Source organism: Cardiocondyla obscurior, linkage group LG19, assembly GCF_019399895.1.
Source record: "Cardiocondyla obscurior isolate alpha-2009 linkage group LG19, Cobs3.1, whole genome shotgun sequence".
Lineage (NCBI taxonomy): Eukaryota > Metazoa > Arthropoda > Insecta > Hymenoptera > Formicidae > Cardiocondyla > Cardiocondyla obscurior.
In genome coordinates, this window is record NC_091882.1 from 4,091,012 (window position 1) to 4,114,045 (window position 23,034).

Sequence of the window (23,034 nt, forward strand, 5' to 3'; positions counted from 1 at the left end):
GTAATATTGTAACGCGGCGCGACTATCATCAGGGCGCGAGTAAAATCGCTAAAGTCGTCGTTATCGGAACGTTAAACGCAGTAAATCGGTAACTAAACGTCAATAATGTACGATAATTACGCGAGCGATAAAATAAACCGTTCGATTAAAGGGCGAGCAAACATTGCGCCAGAAAGCGTGTACGGCGAAGGACCTTTCTCAATAATCTCTCTCATCTAGAGATAAACGGAATTAATGCACTATTTCCCATAGTATATATCGTGAGCTTATTTTATTTAGAATTTAACGTAAAAAGATTATTACAAAGAAAGATTTCGCCAAGTTGCCAGTGAGAACAATATTTCTACATTAAGCCTACCGTATAAAATATGTTTACGGTTTGATTGTACCGGAATAATGGTGCAGTCAAAATAATGCAAAGACCGAAAGAGCAAAAATAAAAAAAGACCGACTTGCAAAAAAGCGAAAATGTACCTACGCAATTCTCCTAATAAAAGGAGCGTAATAAAATATCGTTCTACATTTTCAATATTTACACGCTCGTTCCTCGCTTACGAACACGCACGATCTTATCGCCTCGCACTGCGTAAATTGTAAATAACATGGTAAATATCTACGGCACCTGCACTCGAGAAAGGCAAACAGGTAACCACGTAACCGCAAGAGCTACGCGCACCTTGGGATCACAATAGGAAATAATGAAACAACCCAATATACCACAGGGTAAGAAAACGAAAGCGTCGTTTCTTTTCAAAAGAAAATAAATCACAAAAGCCATAGAAGAAAAGAATAAAAATCGTATAACACGTAACGCCTCACATTATATCTAGTTTCTTCAAATTATTAATAATTCCTCTAAAACAAAATATATATCTCTAAAATAAATTCTTTCTTGTTATAAATTTCATAAAATATTGAACATATTTCTAATTTGTCACTTATTAATTTTATCAATTGTCTAACATATTAGCCTATCTTGAAAAATTAGTGATTAACGCATAAATTACCTTTATTAATTGTCACCGTTTAAAATCGACGCTGATTCTCTCTCGTTTGGCTTGCTTCAACGTCGATAACGAATAGATAGACGCAGGGGGATCGGGGGGAGGCGGGGGGAACAGGGTGAGAGCGAGCGCGAGCCTACGTGCCGCGCGCTAGGTAGATTTCCCCCACTCTCGCTTTGTCCTTCTCCAGCGGTCGCGCGAGCATACACGTAACTACACACGGCACAGCAAGCACGTGTCTCCGTACCGAAATTCGCATTTTCGTGTAACAAAAACCGCCCTGCTCGCGAGAACTATCTTCCCCTCTCGATTATCCGTGTGAGGAGAGTACGTGCGATACTCCGTGTGCGTAGACCACGTGTGATTTTCCGTGGGAGGAAAGCACGTGTCGCAACCGGTCGTTCCGCAAAGTATTCGGACGTAATTTTTTGACTTTATTCTAAACGCGAGTGCTGGACAGGAACGCGTCGATAATATTCGCGATTGTAGAATCACGGTCGGGGTGTTCGCGAGTGACTTGTGCGCGGAAGGATGACTCGACACGCAAACTGAGAGGAGAAGCAGGCCTCGGATAGGCATCCTGCATCGGCGGAGCAACTTTTAGGTAAATATAAATTTTTTTCTTTTAGAAAACCTTTATAAAAATAAAGATTTACTTTTATATTAATTAAAAAAAAAATAACACGTCTACATTAATATTTTCCATTTTATGTTACAGCCACCGGCAGATTCATCAACTCCGCTGAAGCTCATGCAGTTTGGTAAGTCCCATAATTTTTTTTTCGTAGTTTATAGTTAGGAATCTTTAAAAAATTAGTGCGCGCATGGTGTTTTCTAGTAGTTTAAAAATTAAATACAAGGTGTAAAGTAACGCTCAGGATATACAACTGCGGCAAATAAGCTCGTTAACGACGAATTGATAGTATCAAGTGACAGAGGGAATCTGCTCGAGTTTCCTATATATCCTAGCACACGCGAGAGAGATTTTATCACTAGTCGCGATGCAAATAACGTCGGGAATATAGGTTGCACCTGGATAATACATACATATATGTAAAACGTGATAACGGCGAATCCATTTAAATAAAGATCTCCACTGTGAAAAGCGTAAAAATTAAATACAATAATTTAGAACGTTCATAACAGAATATCAGGTAAAACGTAAAACGTTAGAGATAAAAGATTGAACCAAAAAAAAGAAAATAAAATTCGATAAGTATTAAAAAATTTAAGAGCAAAGTTAAGCAATCAAGTTTCTTCTATATTTTAAATAATATTTTTTTTTATCATAATTAATTTTAATTAAAATCCACTTATATAATACTTAATGCCATTGTTAAGTAAATCGAGTAATCAGCCCATAAAAATATCCGTGTATTAAATTATTACGCTTTTTTCAAATGTCTCGAGAACATAAGCTATGCATTCTTCAATGAAAGTTCGCGTTTGAGCTATCGACTTAAAGACAAGGAAAATAAGGCTACGAGAGAACGAGGTCGCAGGTCAACTCTCAAGCATCGTAACATCTTGCAAGCGGCAACCGATTGGTCACCCGATACTGGTCAACCTGCTCAGGTGAAACCAGAAGTGTCGCGTGTATTATCGAACGCAACGCAACTTCGCGAAAATCCTTTCAAAATTCTGTCACGGGAGAAATTAATTTCACAAGTAAAAATAATTAATTATTTCCAACTAAAAATTACTTTATACAATTACGTATCGTAAAACTACATTGTGATATTTTATGAGAATTTATTTCAATTAATGTAAGAATTAATCTCTCTCCTTCGCGTCGTTTTTATCTTTATTTTTCGTGATCGATGGGTGATTCGTATGGCAGCCAGAAAAAAAATTTCGATAACGCGTGTTTCGTAATTTTCCGCGAGTAACAGAGGCATGCCCTACAGATTACTACACGGCCGTAGTAATAAACTGAATTTAACAGCGATTACCTCTCGGCCTTTCGTCCTCGTCAATTTCTGACGACGAGCCCGGCGACGATAATATAGATCGGTAGCCCGGAGGGCGCGAGGCATCGAAAATCGAGAACACTGTAACGTCTCGGATGAAAGCTAAGATTCCCGGAGGAAGTGTGCATAGCTCGGGCCGCTGTTTGTCAAATAAAACAACCACAATGAAGAGCGGAGAAGCCGGGTTTCGTAGGGGGAGGAGGTGTCCGGCCTTTCCTCCGATCGCGAAAGTATCGTCCAGATGGCGAAGCGCCGGTACGTTTACAGATAGGATCGACGGCGGACAAAACTCACGCGGCGATCCCGACACGATCGCGGCACGGTCCGTACACGTGCAACCCCGGGGCCGCCAGGGGGAAATTATTGATTATTAAACTCGGGGCCCAGCGGCGCGGTAACTATCACGAGGCGATACGCCGTTACAAAATTCGTGATAAACAATCTCAACATTTTCGATCAAATTCTCTCGCAATATCCAGTAAAAACACATTTTACTTTAACACCGAAAAAAAAAGAGAAAGAAACAGAATCATTATCTGATAACGATAAAATTAAAAACGGTAAACTTAATTAGCCTGCTTATATCGACATATTTTAGATGTCAATTTTTTTTTTTTTTTTTTTACGAGCACAGTACATGATTATGCAAATACGGCACGTATATTCAAGATTATTAATCCCTCACCCATGGCAGCGAATAATAATATACACGTCATAATAGACCCGATCGGTGCGGCAATACAAAGCGCACGCGTTTGATGGCTTCTGATCAACTCATAAAGTCGTGTGTGCACATATGTACGTAAGTACACGCGCGACAATCATATTAGATAGGTCACGGGGAATAAAATTTAATTGCGTTGACATTTCAACGTTAAAAGCCATTAGACGTCGAATATTTAATTAGCACGTCCCACCATTATTATCCGTCATAAATGTTAAACGTCATTAAATGATATGAATAATTACATTAATTAGAATTAAAGATATTATGTGCACAATTCTGTTATGCATGATATTCGTTAAATCGCGATATCCGATTAAATATTATTTAGGTGCTACGAACCGTTATGTCCGTAATGCCAAAATTATCGTATTATCAATTTTACAAGAGAGAAGTACCTATCAAAATTACACGTAACAAAGTTCCTTTGATCACGAAAACAATTCACGCAAGTTGCGGAGGATTAACATTTGTATGGAATTTCAGAATGTTTTTTTCTTTTTTTTACGTACCGTTAAATGCTACAGGCATTACATGAATTGACGTTCGATAAATTAAACTAGACGGTTAGAGCCGCGTGTCGGTGCATCTCTGTGACAATGCGTTGCATTGTACAGCGCGGAACTGACGGGAATTACGTGCACCTTGCCAAGGATTAACCGTGAACATCATGACGGGCTTTTGCTCCTCACCGACGACGAACCGTTCGTCGACTTCCGCCGCGGGCTCTGCCGCCGTTTACATGTGCATTATATTTACGTACGCACCGAGAGAGAACGGCACGTACCTACCACGCGCGTATTCTAAATTTCTAAACGCGAGCTTGATTGCCGATTGAAGAAAGATAATACACGGTCGCGAAGATAGAGTTAAAAAGAAGCGACGGAATTATCGGCTAGGTGTTCGTCAAACGGGGCGCACGAATTTAGAGGCGGCACACGTCACGTAGACTCTTTTGTTCCACTTTCGAATGTATCAAGTTATACTGTGTACCGGCAAGCATCACGCCGGATGTAGCAATAAGCGGCTCGGCGAGAGTCAATGAGATATTTCCGGGGCCTCTCACTGCAGAATATTACATTGATAACAGAAATTACCTTCCAAGTACACGCGACGGACGGCAAGACGTTTCTTTCGCTGCTCTGACCAAAAAAAAGAGGAGACGAGACGAGTTTTGTCGCCTTCTCGATCTAACCACTCGTATTCTCAATGGAATCATTCATGCAGGGATATGTATAGGAACTCTCGGTTAAAAACTCTTGGCTAAAAAAAGCAGAAACTTGCATCGAGCACGAGCTTATCGGGAATTTTAAGAAATCGTAAATGACGGTTTTTAATCGGTCTAATTATAAATAATATTAAATATACAAAAAGAAAAAAAAAATATTCTAATTAATCAACCGGACTGACTGTGAACGAAGCGCGAGATGGACGAAATACGTTCCACCGCCTGTCTCCAATACGCGAAACGCGTAACTTTCATCGAGCGAGATCTCTCTCGGCTCCGCGAGAGCAAACGTCTGCGGCAAAAGAACGGTACGAAAGAACGAATTAAACGAGCCCGAGGGGACTCGCGTGAGTACCTTCGTCCCAGCGGTTACAAGGCGAGGAAAAATGAAAGCAGAAGAATCGGAGAAGGACGCGGCGAAGGGGAAAGGGAGCGCATTGAAACGCGTCATTCGATCGCGAGGCTGGTATCAGGTGCAAACCAGTTTCGGTGCATACAGAGAAGAGCCGCGCAAACCCGTCGGTGCATCGGCGATCTGCAAACAGCGATACGTACGCTCCGCAAGAGACGCGTGTGCGTGTCCGTGCGCCGCGATCTGTTACTGAACGAGTTCGTGCAACGATGTAAATCCGTTTGAGAAGTGTACGCGAGGCCGCGTGCTGCTATCGCGCATATTTTACGCGCCCTTACTCGCCGCTGGAAATTTGAATGTAAAATAAATTACACCGTAAACGACGCCGCGATCTCGGCCGGTCGGAGACCACGCGCTCGTAAACGATCTCCCTCCGACCTTTTTTTATGCGGAATCTTACAAATGCCGATTACGCCAAATGAGCGTGGAACGTTGACAGACACGTACGACGCAACTGCTGTTTTATTTTATCGAAGCGCTGTCGCGAGACACTTGAGGAAAGTGATTTAAACATTTCTCGCGGCGTATGGATATCACTTACGAATAAAGAAAGTCTATAATTTAATTGTCAATCGAGTGCACCACTTTAGACATAAGTAACTTTTACAGAAACTTTTTAGGAAATCAACCTCTGTAATATTTTCTAAATTAAGTTAAGCTATTTTTATATTTCCAAAAAAAAAACTTTTTATTTAACCGTGCTAGGTTTTTTTTTTCTAGAATTTTTAAATTGCGTAATCATACTATTAGTTTGCAGTAATACATATTTTCATAAATCATTCTGTCGAAAATAATACTCCACTCACAAGCACTCGCAGTTTTTCAAAGCAACCCTTTCATAGATAATGCCCTGCCGCTACGATCTACTGTTCACGCACGAGATTTCCCTTTTCTTGCTATTCCTAATGCGACCTCCTCCGTGTCTACGCGCGCGGAATTATACGGCCTGAAAAGCCCGGGGCTGCGCCTAGGAAAAGGATCGAATCGCCAAGTAATAATCCAGTAGCAAAATCGTACTTGATGCGCGCGTGCATTAACCGCGATTTTCTACGGAACGAGTCGGCGATTTCCATAATGATCGCGCGGCGATCGTGCACCGATTAATTTTATTGGAGTTACGCAACGGCGAATCTAGCCAATTGCCGACGACTGCGCGGTTCAACGATCGAGCGTTAAATAAATCAATTGCCCACGCTGAGACGAACGGTCGATCCGGCTAAATGATCGATGGCAATGGCGACACTCGGAGACATTTGCGCATGCATAAAACGCGTGATATAATACGCTTTAACGCGGTCAATAAAAAATTTAATCACAATGAGCATTACACTTGTCAACGAGAGTGATTTAAAAAGCCTCTCGCTCGATGCAATTTATTCCGCTAATGCACGACAGATGTTCAAATCAAAAATGAACTCAAAAAGTGAAATCAAGTCTCACGAGGATTTACCTTCGTTGTTTCTCATTAGCGAAATGGATGCATTGTGCACGAACGTGTGTCGTAATGTTATACGTGTATACTACTGAAATTCGTATCACGTCTTGAGAGACGCGCGGAAATATCTACGAGACACCTGCGGCTGCGAAATACGTCTGTTTTTAAGGCGAGATTACGTTGAACGTCAGGAAACAAGACGATCTTTCGCTTCAGCGACCCACGTTCGAACGAAAGCCACGTGTCGATGAGAATTAAAAGAAACAAGATCCGACAGCCTGCTTAATGTCGGTAAAGATTAAAATTGAGATCAAACGCGACAGGAATGCATTATGAGTATAATCGGGAACGCATTTTATGCTAAATACTTTAAATAAACGCGAGATAGAATTAGTAGAAAGCACGAAACAGATACTTTTGTTATCTATTATTCGTATAAATTAACTAAATTTTTTTTTAATAATAAGAGCAGTAAGAAATTTAAAAAAATAAGGGAAAAAGGAAAAAGGGCAAGACGGTCTTTCCGACATCTCTAAACGCTTATTACGTGGTATTATTGGCGACTTGTACATGTATAATACGCGGTCACGCGACGTTAACTAGTCGCGAGAACTCCAGGACGTCCAGGAGGCAGTACAAGTTTTTTGTCTCGACGTAGGTACCGCGCGTTCGTGGCGCTGGATAATTGTATCCGAGCACATCCACTGCAATTATATAGAAACCACCTGGAGAAGTGATACGAGAGAGAAAGAAAGAGAGAGAGGAGAGATATAAGTAGTTAAAAAAAAAAAGAAAAGAAAGTTCTTCTTTTAAACTTTTCTCAAAGCAACTCTCGTCGAAGTCGATACGTTGAAGCAAAGATCAATATGCTAAACGCGAATATTCGCAAATAAATCAATCGCTACTAAAATTAACACCCTAGCAACACACGTCACCGACGAAATGTTCGACGGTCGCTGTGTTTCGTTCGTTAAGTGTATATACACCTTAAGATATGAATTCGTGTTCTCAGATTCTTTGAGACTATGTCAAAGGAATGCGAGATAGCGAATCATTTTTTAAGTTTCTTGGAAAGAATACATTATTTGAGCATGATAGGTCGTATCACTGTGCAAACTATAATAGAACTTTGTCGGGGGTGCGATAAAATGACCTTAGCACCTCTTATCTCATGAAAGTCCTTTTATCAAACGAAATGGATATTACATCTGCCTGCGACTACGTTTTAAACGCTGTATCGCGTTAATTTATAATGTTCTCTAAAAAAAATTATACTCATAAAAATTAAATATATGCGTATCTAATAAAGCATGAAAATACTGCAATAACTAAAGTAAAAAGTTCTCTTTTCAAACTGATAAAAGTTTAAAAAAAAAAAAAAAAAAAAAAAAAATAGACAAATACAAGTTTTAATAAAACTGCTTTTTAACGAGAAAATTTATTCTTAAAAATTTCAACACAAAGTTCCATAAATTTGCACCGTGATTATTTTTTATCGGCACTAAGGATCTAAGTGGCTGTGCGTAAAACGTCTGTATAATTGGACGAAGCAAGGTGTGAAATTGTTGGCGGTAATTTAAGCGGACGAGAAGCCGTAGCGCGTTTCACCGGTAAAACACTGAAATTCCACGTCTCGAGAAGAAAACACGCGTTATCTCGGTCAAGCTAATCTCGCAGTTTACGAAACTTATTTAAAAACGTCGATGGTATCTTGATGCGTAACCGTTAATAACCGTATCCTTTTAGAGAAATTTAAGATAATAAGTTGCGTACTTTAGATTCACCTATCTTTTCTCAAAATCTTGTAAATTTAAATTTAAATTTTTCACAAATTAAATAAACAGTAAATATTAATTAAGAATTTTTTTGTGATTAATTCAATCATATGATATTTATCGTTAAAATAAAAACAAAATTAAGATACGGTCCAAAAGCAACCGGATTTTTTTTTCTCAATATCCGCGAGAGAAAAAAAAATAAATATTTAAGTTCAGAAGGAGACAAGAGATAGATTTTCCGTAGAAACGGAGGAAGATAGTTAAAGACGGGAAGAGCGATATAAAAAACGTGGCAAGCCCGCATGTGACATTCGAGACACTTTTTCCCTTTCTCCGGCTATCTTCCGCCGTCCTCTCGAAAGACTCGAAAGGCTTCAGTTGGTAAGAAGGAGGAAGAGAAAGAGATTGAATCGTCTCCTCCCGGCCAGCTGGTACCCACTTCCCTCAGTCTTTAATCTCTTCCCGCCTGTCTCGTCTTCACGTCGCGAGGACGAGCTCGATGAGAGACAACGCTACCTTTCTCTCCCTCTTTCTCCTCATCTCTTTCGTATCGCAGAATCCTTATGTATTGTGAACCGTTGAAAGAGCACAAAAGAAGTGCCCTCTGCGAACCGTTTTGAAATGCCCTGAGAGAACCGTGAAAAATGCGCTCTCGTTCACGGAAAAGATATTCAACTGCGACACCCCCAGTTTTAAATTACATAAAAATTTTTTTTACGCTTTTAAACGGTCTATCAAACATTTCATTACGAGTGGTATAAATGTATACACGACGGAAGAATTTACCTGACCGTAAAATAATTAAAATAAGAGCACGACGCGCGAGGCGTACACTTTGTCAAGTGTTCGGTAGGCTAATTTCCTAGAACGATCCGTCGTCGATACTTAAATCGGCCGATTAGATAGGCGGTAGAGCAAGTAAACTAGAGCGTGTGACGGCGCATGAATACGGAGAGATACAAGATCAAAGACCGGATGCCTTCTGCCTCTACGAACGCGGAAAAAGACATACGCCCGTGTCACAATAAACGCGCAAGAATATATTATTGTAAGCGGTACTTTTTTGCACCGCTGAAGAATTATGTAAAGCCGTATAGTGATCGCAAAATATTCCATACGTTTCTGGCAATTACCGCGCAGATGCCCGACACGTGTGATCCGACAGTGTAATGAAAATAAACGTTATCGATATATTTTTAGATAAATTTACTGATCGCACGTTCGATGTAAAGAAAAATAATTAAAATAATTTATGAATAAAATGCGTCATATATGCGGATCGGAGCTTTACATCTAGTAAAGTTAATTTAATTAAATATATTTGATAAATCTTAAGAAGATGCTTTTCTTAACTGAAAGCAAACGCCGACCACCTTAATTGGTTTGCGGCGAAGTCGTTTACGGCGACAGGCCATTAGATCTGTTTTTCTAGGCGCTTCACGTAAAGATAATATTTTGACGACGCGTGGTCGTGTGGAATATGTATGTGTAAAAATGTTAGAACTGTATGTATGCCAGTCGGCATTTCGGCCACCTAAAGTAAACACGAATCTCCGACGGTCAGGTCGCAGTAATAATACTTTCGTGCGTAAACAATGCGGAAGTCCCGGCCGGCTTACCGAAGTTTACCGTGCACAGTCGTATTTAAATTACACATTTTTTTTTTTTTTTTTCGTGCATCGACTCATTTTCCACACTTGAAAAACGCACCTATGCAAATCCATTAACGTCTCTTTTCTGTCCCAAGAATGTTCAAAGCGTGCACGATGCAAGTATTAGTATTATACCTTCATATATTTGGTTAAAAAAAAAAAAAAGAAAAAAAAAATTAAAACGTGAGAAAGAGAGATTGTGATCGAGTCTCTAGTTAAGACGTTAATAAAAATAATAAATTTTTGTCAAACTTGCGACAAGATTCTCGACTCCGCTAGGCAAAAAAAAAATTAATTTTAATTTTTCACGCGCGTATATCGTATCGAAGATCGTTCATCACTAGACTTACGTATCGCGTCATTCTAGTTTCGTCGTTTACAGAAAGCGAAGCTGAGTAAGCCTCTCTCTCGACGTACGAAAGTAAAAAGTTTATCGTGTTACGCGAAAAGAAACTTGACGTCCCATTGTATTAAACAAGCATTGTTCGTCGTTGACGCGTTCTGCTCGCGAGTACAGATACATCTTATCGAATATCGGGGATTATCAACGTCCGGTCGAATAGCGGATCGCTATACGAAGACCCGGACGTCTGTTCGAAGAAAAAAGATACGCGTCTGGCACCGAATAAACCCTCCCGGCAGCGGATATAAAGCCTGTCTTCACCAACGATATTCGTTCGAGTGGAGCGATACGGATGTTTTTGCGCTTCGGGGCTTATCGAATGAACCGAGATCGGATAATTGTTCCAAGAACGGCTCACGTTATTCCTTCCCGTGCAAGACAATTACGCGGATAATCTTATTAATGCGCTAAATATGAGATAAGAATAAAATGCGAAAGAGCTTTATCGCGAGTCTTCGCTCTACGAGATAAGTTATTTAAATATCAGGGACATCGTTATATTATTCGCTGCATGTTAGAGTTATTGGAGAATAAAAAAAATGGTACTCACTTTCGACCGCTGTCGAGAAATCTGTCGAACTCGACCGACATCTTACAACAAAGGGCCCGCCGATTGTGCGAAGATGAGCACTTTGTGTTGATCATGTGGCCGTCTGAAAGCAAAAGAAGGATGGTAAATGTAGGGTGGGCGTGCAATTAATTAAGAGGTTAATAATCACCCTCGCGAGCCGCTACCACGGCGGTCTAATTAATTTAGGCTGATGGTTCTCGCTCCTGAAGAAGCGAGAACCGTCCTCCCGACAGACAACGATACGCATACAACCGAAGATCTTTTATCGCATAATTAAATCGGAAATTATTAATCGAAATCGAAGTTAATTATTTTCAATTAAACTGATACGTGGAAGTCGATAGAAAGTCAAAGTAATATTCTGTTACTAAAAAAATAATATTTATCATTTGCTTGTCACCAACTAAAGTTCCCAATTGGCACGTTAAAAAAAAAAATTTGTCTTTTCTTTGTCGTAAGTTTTTAAAAAAAAAAAAAAAAAAAAAAAACGTTAATTTTATGTTTCTTATAGCGTTACCGCGTGCCATCTCTCGCGCGCGGTTGTCGGCATCCCGAATAAATCGCGAGGGATGGATCGAGTTCGAGTCAGGTAGAAGCGGTAATGAGAAATAGCCGGCGCAGAGGTGCAAACCGGTGTGGGGCGCGTGGTTGGGTCAAATGTCGGACGGTGCCCGAGGGTTCGCGTGCTCATCCCTTCTCTCGCGCCGTCATCCGCGCCCGATATCATCCTCCTCGGAGCCCGCGTCCACCCACGCTTCTGCTTGCTCTCATGACTAATGCGGCCCGAGCTTTGAGCGAAACAATATCGAGTTCACCGTAGACGCATTTGAGCGCTCCCAATAATTCACGGGATTTTTTTTCTTCCGCAGAAACCGACACCCCGCGATTATCAACCGCGCATCTCGCTTTCGTCGCTTTAATACGTACTCGACCCTACTTCATACTCGTGTGCGAAAGAACGTGCCCGGTACTGCACTACGCTTTCCTTCGAAATTCTTTCCGTCTTTTTTTTCTTAACATTCGGATGTGAAAACGACAGCGTTATTGAACACACGCTTTACACGCGATCGAAATAACGCAGGTGAGAACCTGCTTTTCACCTCGGTCCACTCGGTATCATTCACGATTTTCTCCTTCCTCGTCTCTCCTCCTGTGTGCATCCTCTCTCGGCCATTTCTCATCATCCGCTTTCTCCGCCTTCTCGTCATCTGCATCCGCGCCCGAGGGTGCAATTGAGGTACGTGCCATAGTAGGTTGGCAATGATATCACCGGTCAAAATTCCCCCTTACTGTTATTGCAAGTATTATAACCCCGTCACTGAACTTACATTGCGACTTGAAGCAAACGATAAATTCAATTTTCATCGTGTTAAAGAATTTTTTTAGAAACTAAAATTTCTTTAATAATAAAAAATACCGATGTAACAAAATGTATTTTAGAATTGACTACTTTAAGATTCAACAAATCACGTTAACGTAGCGAAATTAAATTTTAAAGGAAATAATCATATTAATTCAAATAACCTTCACAAAAGTAAAAGCATACCTATTTCGATTCATTAAAATTCATCGAGGACAACTGCGATTTATATTTTTCAGAACCAATTAATTCTTCAAAAAGGAATATTAATGAGAGCTCAAATTAAAAATTAAACGCTACAGCAAGCAAATTATTTTATATAATTAATTCTAACCTGCATTAATAATCAAAACAAGTTTGTCTGTTTATTAATGACGCGATTATCGTGCGTTTATTACGAAAACCTTATGACTGACTTTAAATTTTCGCGTATAGAGAAGCTATCGACGCGATCGATTCATCTATAACCAAGCATTGCAGGATCTCGTGCAGGGTATACTTGCGTGAGAAGCTCGCAAACCGGTCAGTCAACATGTATGTGAAATATCGTGAAACTTATCAGAGCGATTCGCACACGTGCGTCTTTCAACACGTCGAGTTCTCTTTATTGAACACCCGGCGTTTCCTATTAGTAAGTAATTAGCCAGTGTCAGCGTATACTTATCACGATATTAATTAATCGCCTCCAAGTGAAAGAATATTTTTAAACAAAACATCAAACGATGTGACAATTCGTGATCAAAGCTCCATTGTATACATAGTATAATTAACCTGATTGCAATATTTTAATAAGTTTATCGAGAAGCAAAACTTTGTTGTAAAAGATACAGCAAACTCCTTGAGTTTAGAAACTTAATACAAAATTAATTTAGTTTATCTGGTTTACTTAAAAAAAACTTGACAATCGAATTACCTCTCGTAATATTGAATAATAAAATGGTAAAATTATTAGAGATAATTAATAATGTTTTTTCGCTGTTTTAACGCTCTCGATTCAGAGTAGCCTCGAGCAATCGTCTAAATAAAATGCACCTTAGCACGAGGCTCTCTGAACGAACGAGCAAGACGCGGATATGACTAAACTTCCAAAATGATTGACGAGCGACTCAGTTCCTACGAGCAAACGAGACAAGCTCCTGCACACGCGCTTATTTCGCCAGCAATTATCACATAAATGAGGGCGACCATTAAGGCCCACCATCGTAATTATCTGTGCCTTGTCTTACACGAGGAATACGTACTTCACTTGGGCGTCTTTTTTAATTGAGCCATTTATACAAAAAATGTTTACACTCTTGAGCATCAGCAAATATTCTCACGACCTCGAGAACGTTTATCAAAGGCTACATCTAATATTGTTCACGTAAAACTTTTTTTTTCGTAAAATTAAATAAAACCTTAAAAAAACTATAGACACATGATAGAAATGTGAGCGTGCGTACTACCATGCAACCATTCTGAAAATATAACTTTTAGTTTAATTAAAAATTATTTTATCCATTATGTTAAATTTTATTTCACTAGAATTATTTAATTAAAATATTTCTCATTTAAATATGATGTTAAACGTAATTGTTAAACATGCAACCAAAGTTTTAAGTACGTTTAGACAATATTGAAACGAAACAACGAATGGCTGAATGGTAACTAATTATTCGATGATTAGATTAATTTTTTTTAAGCGTAAAAAAATTAGTAGCAAGAAATTATTAATAAAAATACTCACTGGTCTGATTTTGGAAGTACGGATCGTCTCTGTCGGTGAAGAACCAGGTCTGGAAATAGAATCGAAAGAAAAAAAAGAATTATATTTTGATTACACATACACGACCGCTTTCGATTGCATCCGATGTAGCGCAATAATCACGCCACGTCACGTACGCGTTTGATTGTTTGCCGCAGACCATCTAGCCAAACAACACGCATCACGTATCGATCATAAATTTAAATCCCTTTCTTATCCCTTTGAAATGGATCGCTCCATTCGCCTCAGTTGTATGCAATAAATCTTTACAGTCTTAAAGCACTTTGCGCGCAAGACACGAGAAACTGGGCTACAATGTAAAGCGAAGTTCTTTTGATTTTTCGATCGATCTGAAATATTAGAATTAAATCGAACGGGAGTAACGAATAGATTGGCGCGGGGGGATCGGGGGGAGGCGAGGGGATCGGGGGAGGCGGGGGAACAGGGTGAGAGCGAGCGCGAGCCTACGTGCCGCGCGCTAGGTAGATTTCCCCCACTCTCGCTTTGTCCTTCTCCAGCGGTCGCGCGAGCACACACGTATTACGCACGGCACACCAAGCACGTGTCTCCGTACCGAAATTCGCATTTTCGTGTAACAAAAACCGCCCGGCTCGCGAGAACTATCTTCTCCTCTCGATTATCCGTGTGAGGAGAGTACGTGCGATACTCCGTGTGCGTAGACCACGTGTGATTTTCCGTGGGAGGAAAGCACGTGTCGCAACCGGTCGTTCCGGGAGTTCCGCAAAGTATTCCGGGCGTAATTTTTCGGCTTTATTCTGAATGCGAGTGCCGGACAGGAACGCGTCGATAATTGTCACAATTGTAAAATCATGGTCGGGGTGTTCGCGAGTAACTCGTGCGCGGAAAGTGACTCGACGCCATCTGAGAGGAGGAGGAGGCCCAGGAAGGGTATCCTGCCCCAGCGGAGCAACCCCGGGGTATCAATTTTTCTTCGGAATAAAATGCTTTAGATTTTTTTATAACAATTTTCCATTCTTTAATTTAATTAGATGTAACATCTATAAAATAATTTTTTCTATTTTCTGTTACAGATCAAGAGGAACTCAGCTACAGTGAGAAAAAGTGCCGCACGCCGATATTTTATTATACGAACCGTAGCCGGTTCGTCGGTCGATTCGGGAGTGCCGCTAGTTATCGCGCGCTTTTTTTACGATAATTTTTAACAGGAGTGCGTTCGCGTGTTTCTAGTGCGCGGAAGGATGGCTCGTCACGTCCCATCCGAGAGGATGACCAGGCCCAGGAGGCATCATGCCTCGGCGGAGCAACTTTTAGGTGAATATATATTTTTTAAAATAAAATATTAAATAGAAACTTTTACCTTTTTTTTTTTCATTAATTTTATGAACCAATTTACACGTCTACAATAATATATTTTATTTTTTGTTGCAGCCAACGGCAGAATTCCACAACTCCGCTGTATGCAGAATGGTAAGTCAGTAACTTGTTTTCTCTTTCAGGATTTTCTTTTTCAGGAGTGCCGAAAAATTACCGCGCGGAAGTGTTAACTAATTTTCGCGGTAGTAATTAATTCGGGCGCGTTCGCGAGTGACTTGTGCGCGGAAGGATGACTCGACACGCAAACTGAGAGGAGGAGCAGGCCTCGGATAGGCATCCTGCATCGGCGGAGCAACTATTAGGTAAATATAAATTTTTTTCTTTTAGAAAATCTTTATAAAAATAAAGATTTACTTTTATATTAATTAAAAAAAAATAACACGTCTACATTAATATTTTCCATTTTATGTTACAGCCACCGGCAGAAATCATCAACTCCGCTGAAGCTCATACAGTTTGGTGAGTGGCATAATTTTTTTTTTTCGTAGTTAGAAATTAAGTTTCTTAAACCGGTAACACGCTGTCGTTCCATAACCATCGATTACTCAATTGCAATCATATAAAAATTATTATAATTAATTTAATGTCCCCTATTATAATGACGCGGACGAATTGAGATCCTACAAAAAATACCGCACGCTAAGCGTATAAACATATATGTAAAAATAATAGAAATCCGAGTAAAAAAAAATCGTATAATAAAATATAATTATTTAAGTAACTACAAAAGAAGTTACGTGAAAGTATGATCATCTCAAGTCACAAGGTATAAAATGTACACCACGTCGTAAACTAAAATGTCTTCGGGAGAAGACAAATGTACTTCATTGAAATATTCTCTTTCGCCGTAATCGTTGTAATTCGAAGCGAAAATTCCGAAAGCGGACGGTCGATGATGGAGTAGCATATTTTCAATTAAGAGCCATTCGAGTTTCTTGCGTATTTCGAAATTTATCTCCGGCGCATCGGGAGCTGAGACTTCCCATTAGTATCTGTCGCGCCGCGCGCCCTTCCGCAGCAGTTGCGTCTGGACCCCTCGAACGTATCGCGGCGTCATTACGTTACGATCGGCGTGTACGCTGCACGTGTTAAAGCAGTCGCTTATTTTTAGTTCCCAAGAGTAGTTTTATCCCCTTCAGGAAGTGAAACGAGCAAGAACGATGCGCGAAGAAGGTAGTTGCTTCGAACGTCGGAGGCGTCGTCGCGATGATTTTCACGCGATACGCAGCTTCGAACGGATAAATCGGATAAATTACAGCTGCCTGAATATTAAGTTTGCCTGCATATGTCGGATGCGGCGGTAACGGATATCCGTAACGCTACGTGACAAACGTAAAAATAGCACGTGCACAAAGGCACTGCAATTGGAACACGTTTATCTGAAGCATGCGAATAAAGAAAGATAGATAGATAGAGAAAGAGAGAGAGAGAGAGAAACAGAGAAAGAAAGATCAAAAGAGAGACTGGGAGAACTCGTCAGCATTCCCAGAAAGAACACGAATATCCGACAACGAATAAATGTCGTACGTACAAAAATAAAAAAAAAAATAAAAAACGAGTATATCGCGATGACGTCAGTGGCACCGGCGTCGCATTACATCGACATAATTGCATTAATTCCATACGTCGTGCTAAAGAGAGCCGTCGTTAAGCTAATCTTCGAGCTTTTTCCGGGAATTCGTTGAGCTATCTCGAACGTTGGTCATTTCGCTCGTAAGCCATATCGCTGTATCCAGCATTCGCGAGTGTGTCTAGACCGTAGCAGCGTTATACTAAAGTTCGTCCGTCACGTCTAATTAAGCGAAACAAATTTATCCTCAAGCAAAAGAGAAAAAATTTTTAACGGTTGCCTTTTACCTACGTGAAATAAATATCGCTTTCCGCGTAATATTCCCAATTTTCTCACCGGCTGACGATTGTTAATTATTACATCGGTAGTCAATTGAAAATCTCAGCTCTAGCAACTCAGCGTGTATAAGAGCAACGGAAATTAAGAGAAAATAATTCGCCGGGGCGTAGCGAGCTTTCATTGGCGTGCCGCGCGAAATTGCATCGGACCTTTTAAGACTTATTTAAATAACCAAAGTAATCGACCAATTATCCGAAGCCAGCTCCGGCCAGGGCAGGTCGGCCCCGATGATTGAGGGATTGCGATATCGGCAGAGTCATTCTAAGTAACGATACCAGAATTTGACCCGCGATCGACCCTCAAGATCTCGAGGGGTTCTTTTTATGAATCACGAAAATTTGTACCTAACCACGTGTGTCCACACCTCCGCTTAATGACACGATAATCGAACGGCGTGACTTTCAAGTTTAAAGAAAGGCACGAGAATAGATTTCCGTGAATTTTGGACCCCAATAAAGACTAGGCTACAAAGTTTGATCAAAAAAATTTAGGGGAAAAAAAAAAGATATCCTCATTACCCAATTGTAGGCACAAACTCACCGAAAAATTTGATTAACAAAGTTCTAAAGATAATCGTTTTAATCACTCTTTGGACTGCAATTAAATGACGAAAGATTATTCAATTTGCTACAATATATTTTTATCGTCCATTAATAAAATTCTAACTTAACTCAGTATTTTGTGGTATCAGTATCTTATAAGAGTACATAAATCTCGATTATTTTGTGAATTTCCACAGACGGATGTCTAAAGAGCGACTTAAACGAACGGATATTAACTACTTGATCTTATTACATGCCGGATAAAACACCGAGCCCATAAGAATGAGAAAAGAAGTAGGTGGTGAGGTGCATAAATGTGTCCATTAAAGATCATTAACAGCGTCGTAAGGCGGCGGTCGAAAAAAGAAAGAAACGAACATGAGGATTGTGCCAACAATAAATGCGCGATCAATGTTCCTCCTCAGTGGAGCGCATTATTAAAATGCATTACCTGTGATATACGACGTATTAATAATCAAAACATTGCGACCTATTGCTCACCTCTGTCTAATTTAAAAGAGAAACCTGACACCTTAGCGGCCAGCTGCTATACGTAATATCCTAATCGTTTTTCCCCTTTTTTTAAATACATAAAAAAAAACAAAAACCAAAAAAAATGTTTTAATATAAAACCTAAAAGAAATTTTGTTCATTTCTACTAAAATTATTCGTATTCTAAACAATAAAAAAAAAAAATTAAAAATTAACGTAGCATTCATTAATTATACAATAAATTAATAATATTAATAAAATAAATAAAAATGTAATAAATAAGAATTTTTAAAAATTACGGCATTTTTTTTTTCCACGGTATTATTTCAAAGCTGAACGCCTCGAGTTTCTGCAATGTGGGAATCCGTAATAATGAGACCCCGGTTTTCGAAACGCAAATTAAAGAACGATCGCTCCAGCCGGCTGCACTCACGGGATCGTGGCGCATCATTTAATTATCGAGAAAGAAACGACGAAAAAGGTGAGTCCGTTGAAAGTGCTCGTGGGTGGACTAACTCGGTTAACGCGGAGGGTCGTCAGGGTCGGAGGTAAATCGTGAGATCTTCCCACGAGCTACAAACCATACACGCGGACGTACAGAGACTTTTATTATTCTCATCGCACTTTTTCTCGCTCGCCATCGCGGAAAATGCGTGCCAGCGCGAGTCACAGGCAACGCGAGTGTAAGACGCGTAGAAAAAGCATGGGAGCAACGGGAGCAAAGAATAATTGTGGGATACGAAGCAAATTATTAAGTCACCGCGATACGAAACACGAATTACGATTACCTTTCGTTGCGGAGGCTAATAACTAATTTAGGTGATCTATTCTTCAATATTTAATCTTTGGTCATTAAGGTATTACGTACGAGTCCTTACCAATTTTTTATTTAAAAGTTTCGCTCATTCAAAAATTTAACATTTAAAACTTTACATAATGTGTATTTATGAAGTAATAAATTTCAAACACTTAATCTTAAAAAAAAAAAAAAAAAAAAATATTAATAAATATAATACCGCATAAATCAATAGAGTGTAAAATAAAAAACTAGAATCCCTACTTAAAAAAAAGATGTAGATATTTCATCGTTATCCGAAGCAAGAGTAAATAACGTGCGCTCTGTAACGTCTAGTAAAATAAAATCAGGGTGAGCAATATGAGATAATGTATCCACAATTCGCTACAGTTTTGTTCCCTGAAGAACGTAAAGGAAATCAACCGAGATTACAGGAAACGCGAGAACTCGTGCAAATCCAGGTAGTAATTACGTGGAGGAACGGTATATTAACCTGGTGAAGTGCAGAAGGACGCGGAAGCAACCGAGATGCACGGGTATTTTATTTCTTTGTCTGGCGTAACAATCATGCTAGCGTATGAGAGAACTTCTCAAAGTTTGTTAATCAATAATAAAAAAAATGCGTCTCATTAATTCTTTCAATCACCAAAAACCGCGCGATAATTCACGTAATTATCCAAATTAAATGTAAATACGTAGTTCGTAATAGTAAAGATGTATTAATTGCCACGTGCATTACTTAATCCTCAAAAGACTCGACTCTAAAGTATTATAATTCGAAAAGTCAATCCGTTTAAATTTGGCGAAGATAGAACCGCATAAATCTTATTATTCGTACAGAGAAACGTAAATAGCGCTTCTTGGTTTCACGAGGGTACGGACGATACACGAAAAGGCAAATGAGAAATTGTAGGGAGGGAAGAGTGGAACGAATTTCATTCCCACGGCGCGAGAAATCGTGAATTCACGCTGATCATCGGCGACACGGTCTCTGCGGTAAATACGCGCGAATACGCTTCGATACCCTCGGATAAGGGCCAACGAGTCGTATACAAAGTGTGGCTTATTCCACCCCGCAAGAAGACGGATGAATTTCGCGATAATAAAGACATCGCGTGATAAGACCACGCCCGCTTTAACACTATTAATTATCATTCAAGCTCTATTCTCTTCTCAAATAATAAATATTTCTTAAAAACAATTCTTTTAAACCCCTGCGGTTTGGCACTAGTATTAAATATTAGGGTAATAATTATAAAATACATTTAGCAGAAAATAAAAAGCGGGTAATATGTACTGATTCGGAAATGCCGATATCGAAACACCCGCATCTGCTCCTACAGCAAGTAAAACTTTTTTTATAAAACAGTAATAAAAGTAATAAATCGCGATGAATGTGAGAGACGAAGGATATGTGATCACGCAGAATCAATGAGTCTCGAAAAGCTTCGGTATCAGTCGTTGACGTTACGTCGAGTGCTTTTCATTTAGTGACACAAGTTAACGCAATGTTTTGCCTGCATTGTTCACCGGATGTTGAGAAGTGACTGATGCTGACATCAACTTGTGTCACTAAATGGAAAGCATCCATTCGTAACGAAGCTATCGCGGCAAGGTTGATGGGCAAGAAACGGAATTGACGGGAGACGCTAATGTATCCGGGATATCGGCATTTCACGGTGATCAGCATGCATGTCAGCTTGGAATCAGGCTCACCTGATTCTTGGCGAACTGGAACCAGGTGTCGACGATAGCCGGCAAGCGCGAGTGATGATAGTGCCTGGTAGTCTTTACGCTGATAAACACGTCGTCGAGATTCGTGGCGAACGGTGCCATCGTCGCCGTCGCGACCGGCGGCGTCACCGGCGACTCCTCGCTGATCAGCTTCCTCGAGGCTGGCACTTCCACTATCAGATTCCGGCCGCTTACTTCCGCCACGTTCATTTCGTCGACCCACTATGACATACAAATTGCATTATTAAAATTGAAGAAAAAGTTCTTCATTATTACTACCTTACGTTCCGCCATTTTGATTACGCTTTTGTTTAACGCGTTACCAATGTACGCGACTGAAACTGTAACGGCTCTATTTCGACGGTTAGGCTCGAACGATTTCGCGTCTCGTCGAACATTGCCGAACGCCGGCGAAAAAAAGGCGCAACGGTGATAACGCTTTAATTACCTGACGTGGGACGACTGCTTGGTAGAGAAGAATCGTAGCATAGGCGGTAGCGATGACGAGTGCCAGCGCCTGCAGGCCGCGTCTCGTCGGCAGACCTCGCGGCATCATGCCCGCGCTAACGGCGAGCGGCGTACAAACCTGGGGGCTGCTAGCGAGCTTACAGGGCCACAAACCCCGTTCCGCCACCGCAGGATCCGCGCGACAGTCCCTCGGGCTCATCGGCGACCTCGCCGCTCCGTCGCCACCCTCATTTTGTCCCACAGACGAAAGCGCGAGTACCATTAACACGCCGCCGCGGCGGCGAGTCGCGCCAACTTTCCCCCGCAAACTTCACGTCACTTCTCCTTCGCGCGTTTTCAATCGTCGACTTTTTTTACCTCTGCCTATCGACACTCTGCTCTTCAAATGTCTCGATCTATCTATTAATTGCACTCGGGGACGCTCGCTGGCGGTCGTTATACGTCATTTCGCCAGATATCGTGTCAATCAGTCGTCGGACACCGAACTCGAATCGCACGCGCGCGCGCGCGCAACGACGAGGGGTCCGCACCTCATCGGCGCCTCGATTATCGCGGTGCACCCCATCCCGCGGCCACTGATCGCGAGCCTCGTCGGCCTCTGAGCTTTATTGCGACGACGAACACCCGCGCCGACGAGAGCGAAAGCATTAACCCGTGACTGTACCCGCGTCGGCTTCGTGTCCATCCGCGCTCACTTTTTGTTCCTACATTCGCGCACTATCACTTTACGTTCGAATTGTCTCTTGACCGATCGGTCGTCAACGTTTCAACGTATGAAAAAGACGACAGTGAATAGTACGCGACGACGTGACGCGAGTACAGACCGGCATAGCGAGAACGCTCAGTGTTACCCGGCGCGCGACGGACCACCGACTGATCACATGAATGCCCATGAGCCGTTGCGACCGTTGCGTTGCCGTGACTACGCTGTAAACATCGCCATAGCAGGCCACCGGCCAGTTAGGAGGGGAGAGAGAAGTGGTGCCAACAGGCGTTCGGCAACTGTTAGAAAGAGAAAGATCGAGCAACGCGTGCACTGTTTTTTTTACGAATGTTTCGCGTAAGAGGAAAGTATACGAAAAACCAAAAAATGCCTTCGGTATGCTAAGTTTCGAACACGGAACTCGTGCCATACGTTTCAGGATTTAACAGATCATCGGTATTAACTAATACCGGTGTGTATGATTCTTAAACTATGCAATAATAAAATTAGTAAAACAATAATGTTGATATAAAATAAACATTAAATTTTGTAATAATAAAAAGCTGCCTTCTTATTAAACAAACGCTCTATGAGAGAACATCATTATTAAAAAAATTAAATTTAGCATAATATAAATCTGGTCTCAGAATGTCTTAAAAATATGGGCTGTTAATATGTTAATATGATATATACACAAATCGTAATAATATATTATAAAATATAAATTAAAATATTCTTAAATAAAATAATAAT

General features: G+C 40.6%; 1 protein-coding gene across 1 annotated transcript in view; it reads right to left on the bottom strand.

Annotated features, from left to right (window-relative positions):
* Fng (Fringe glycosyltransferase) overlaps positions 1-22,864 on the bottom strand; it is a 61,771-nt gene extending 38,907 nt beyond the window's left edge. The window contains exons 1-4 of the mRNA XM_070669615.1: positions 21,559-22,864; positions 21,093-21,332; positions 14,264-14,312; positions 11,157-11,259 (exon numbers count right to left, since the gene is read on the bottom strand). Coding sequence (XP_070525716.1) covers positions 11,157-11,259; positions 14,264-14,312; positions 21,093-21,332; positions 21,559-21,840 — 674 coding nt within the window. The 5' untranslated portion in view covers positions 21,841-22,864. The remainder of the gene's footprint in view (positions 1-11,156; positions 11,260-14,263; positions 14,313-21,092; positions 21,333-21,558) is intronic.
* Between the last annotated feature and the right edge of the window lie 170 nt (positions 22,865-23,034).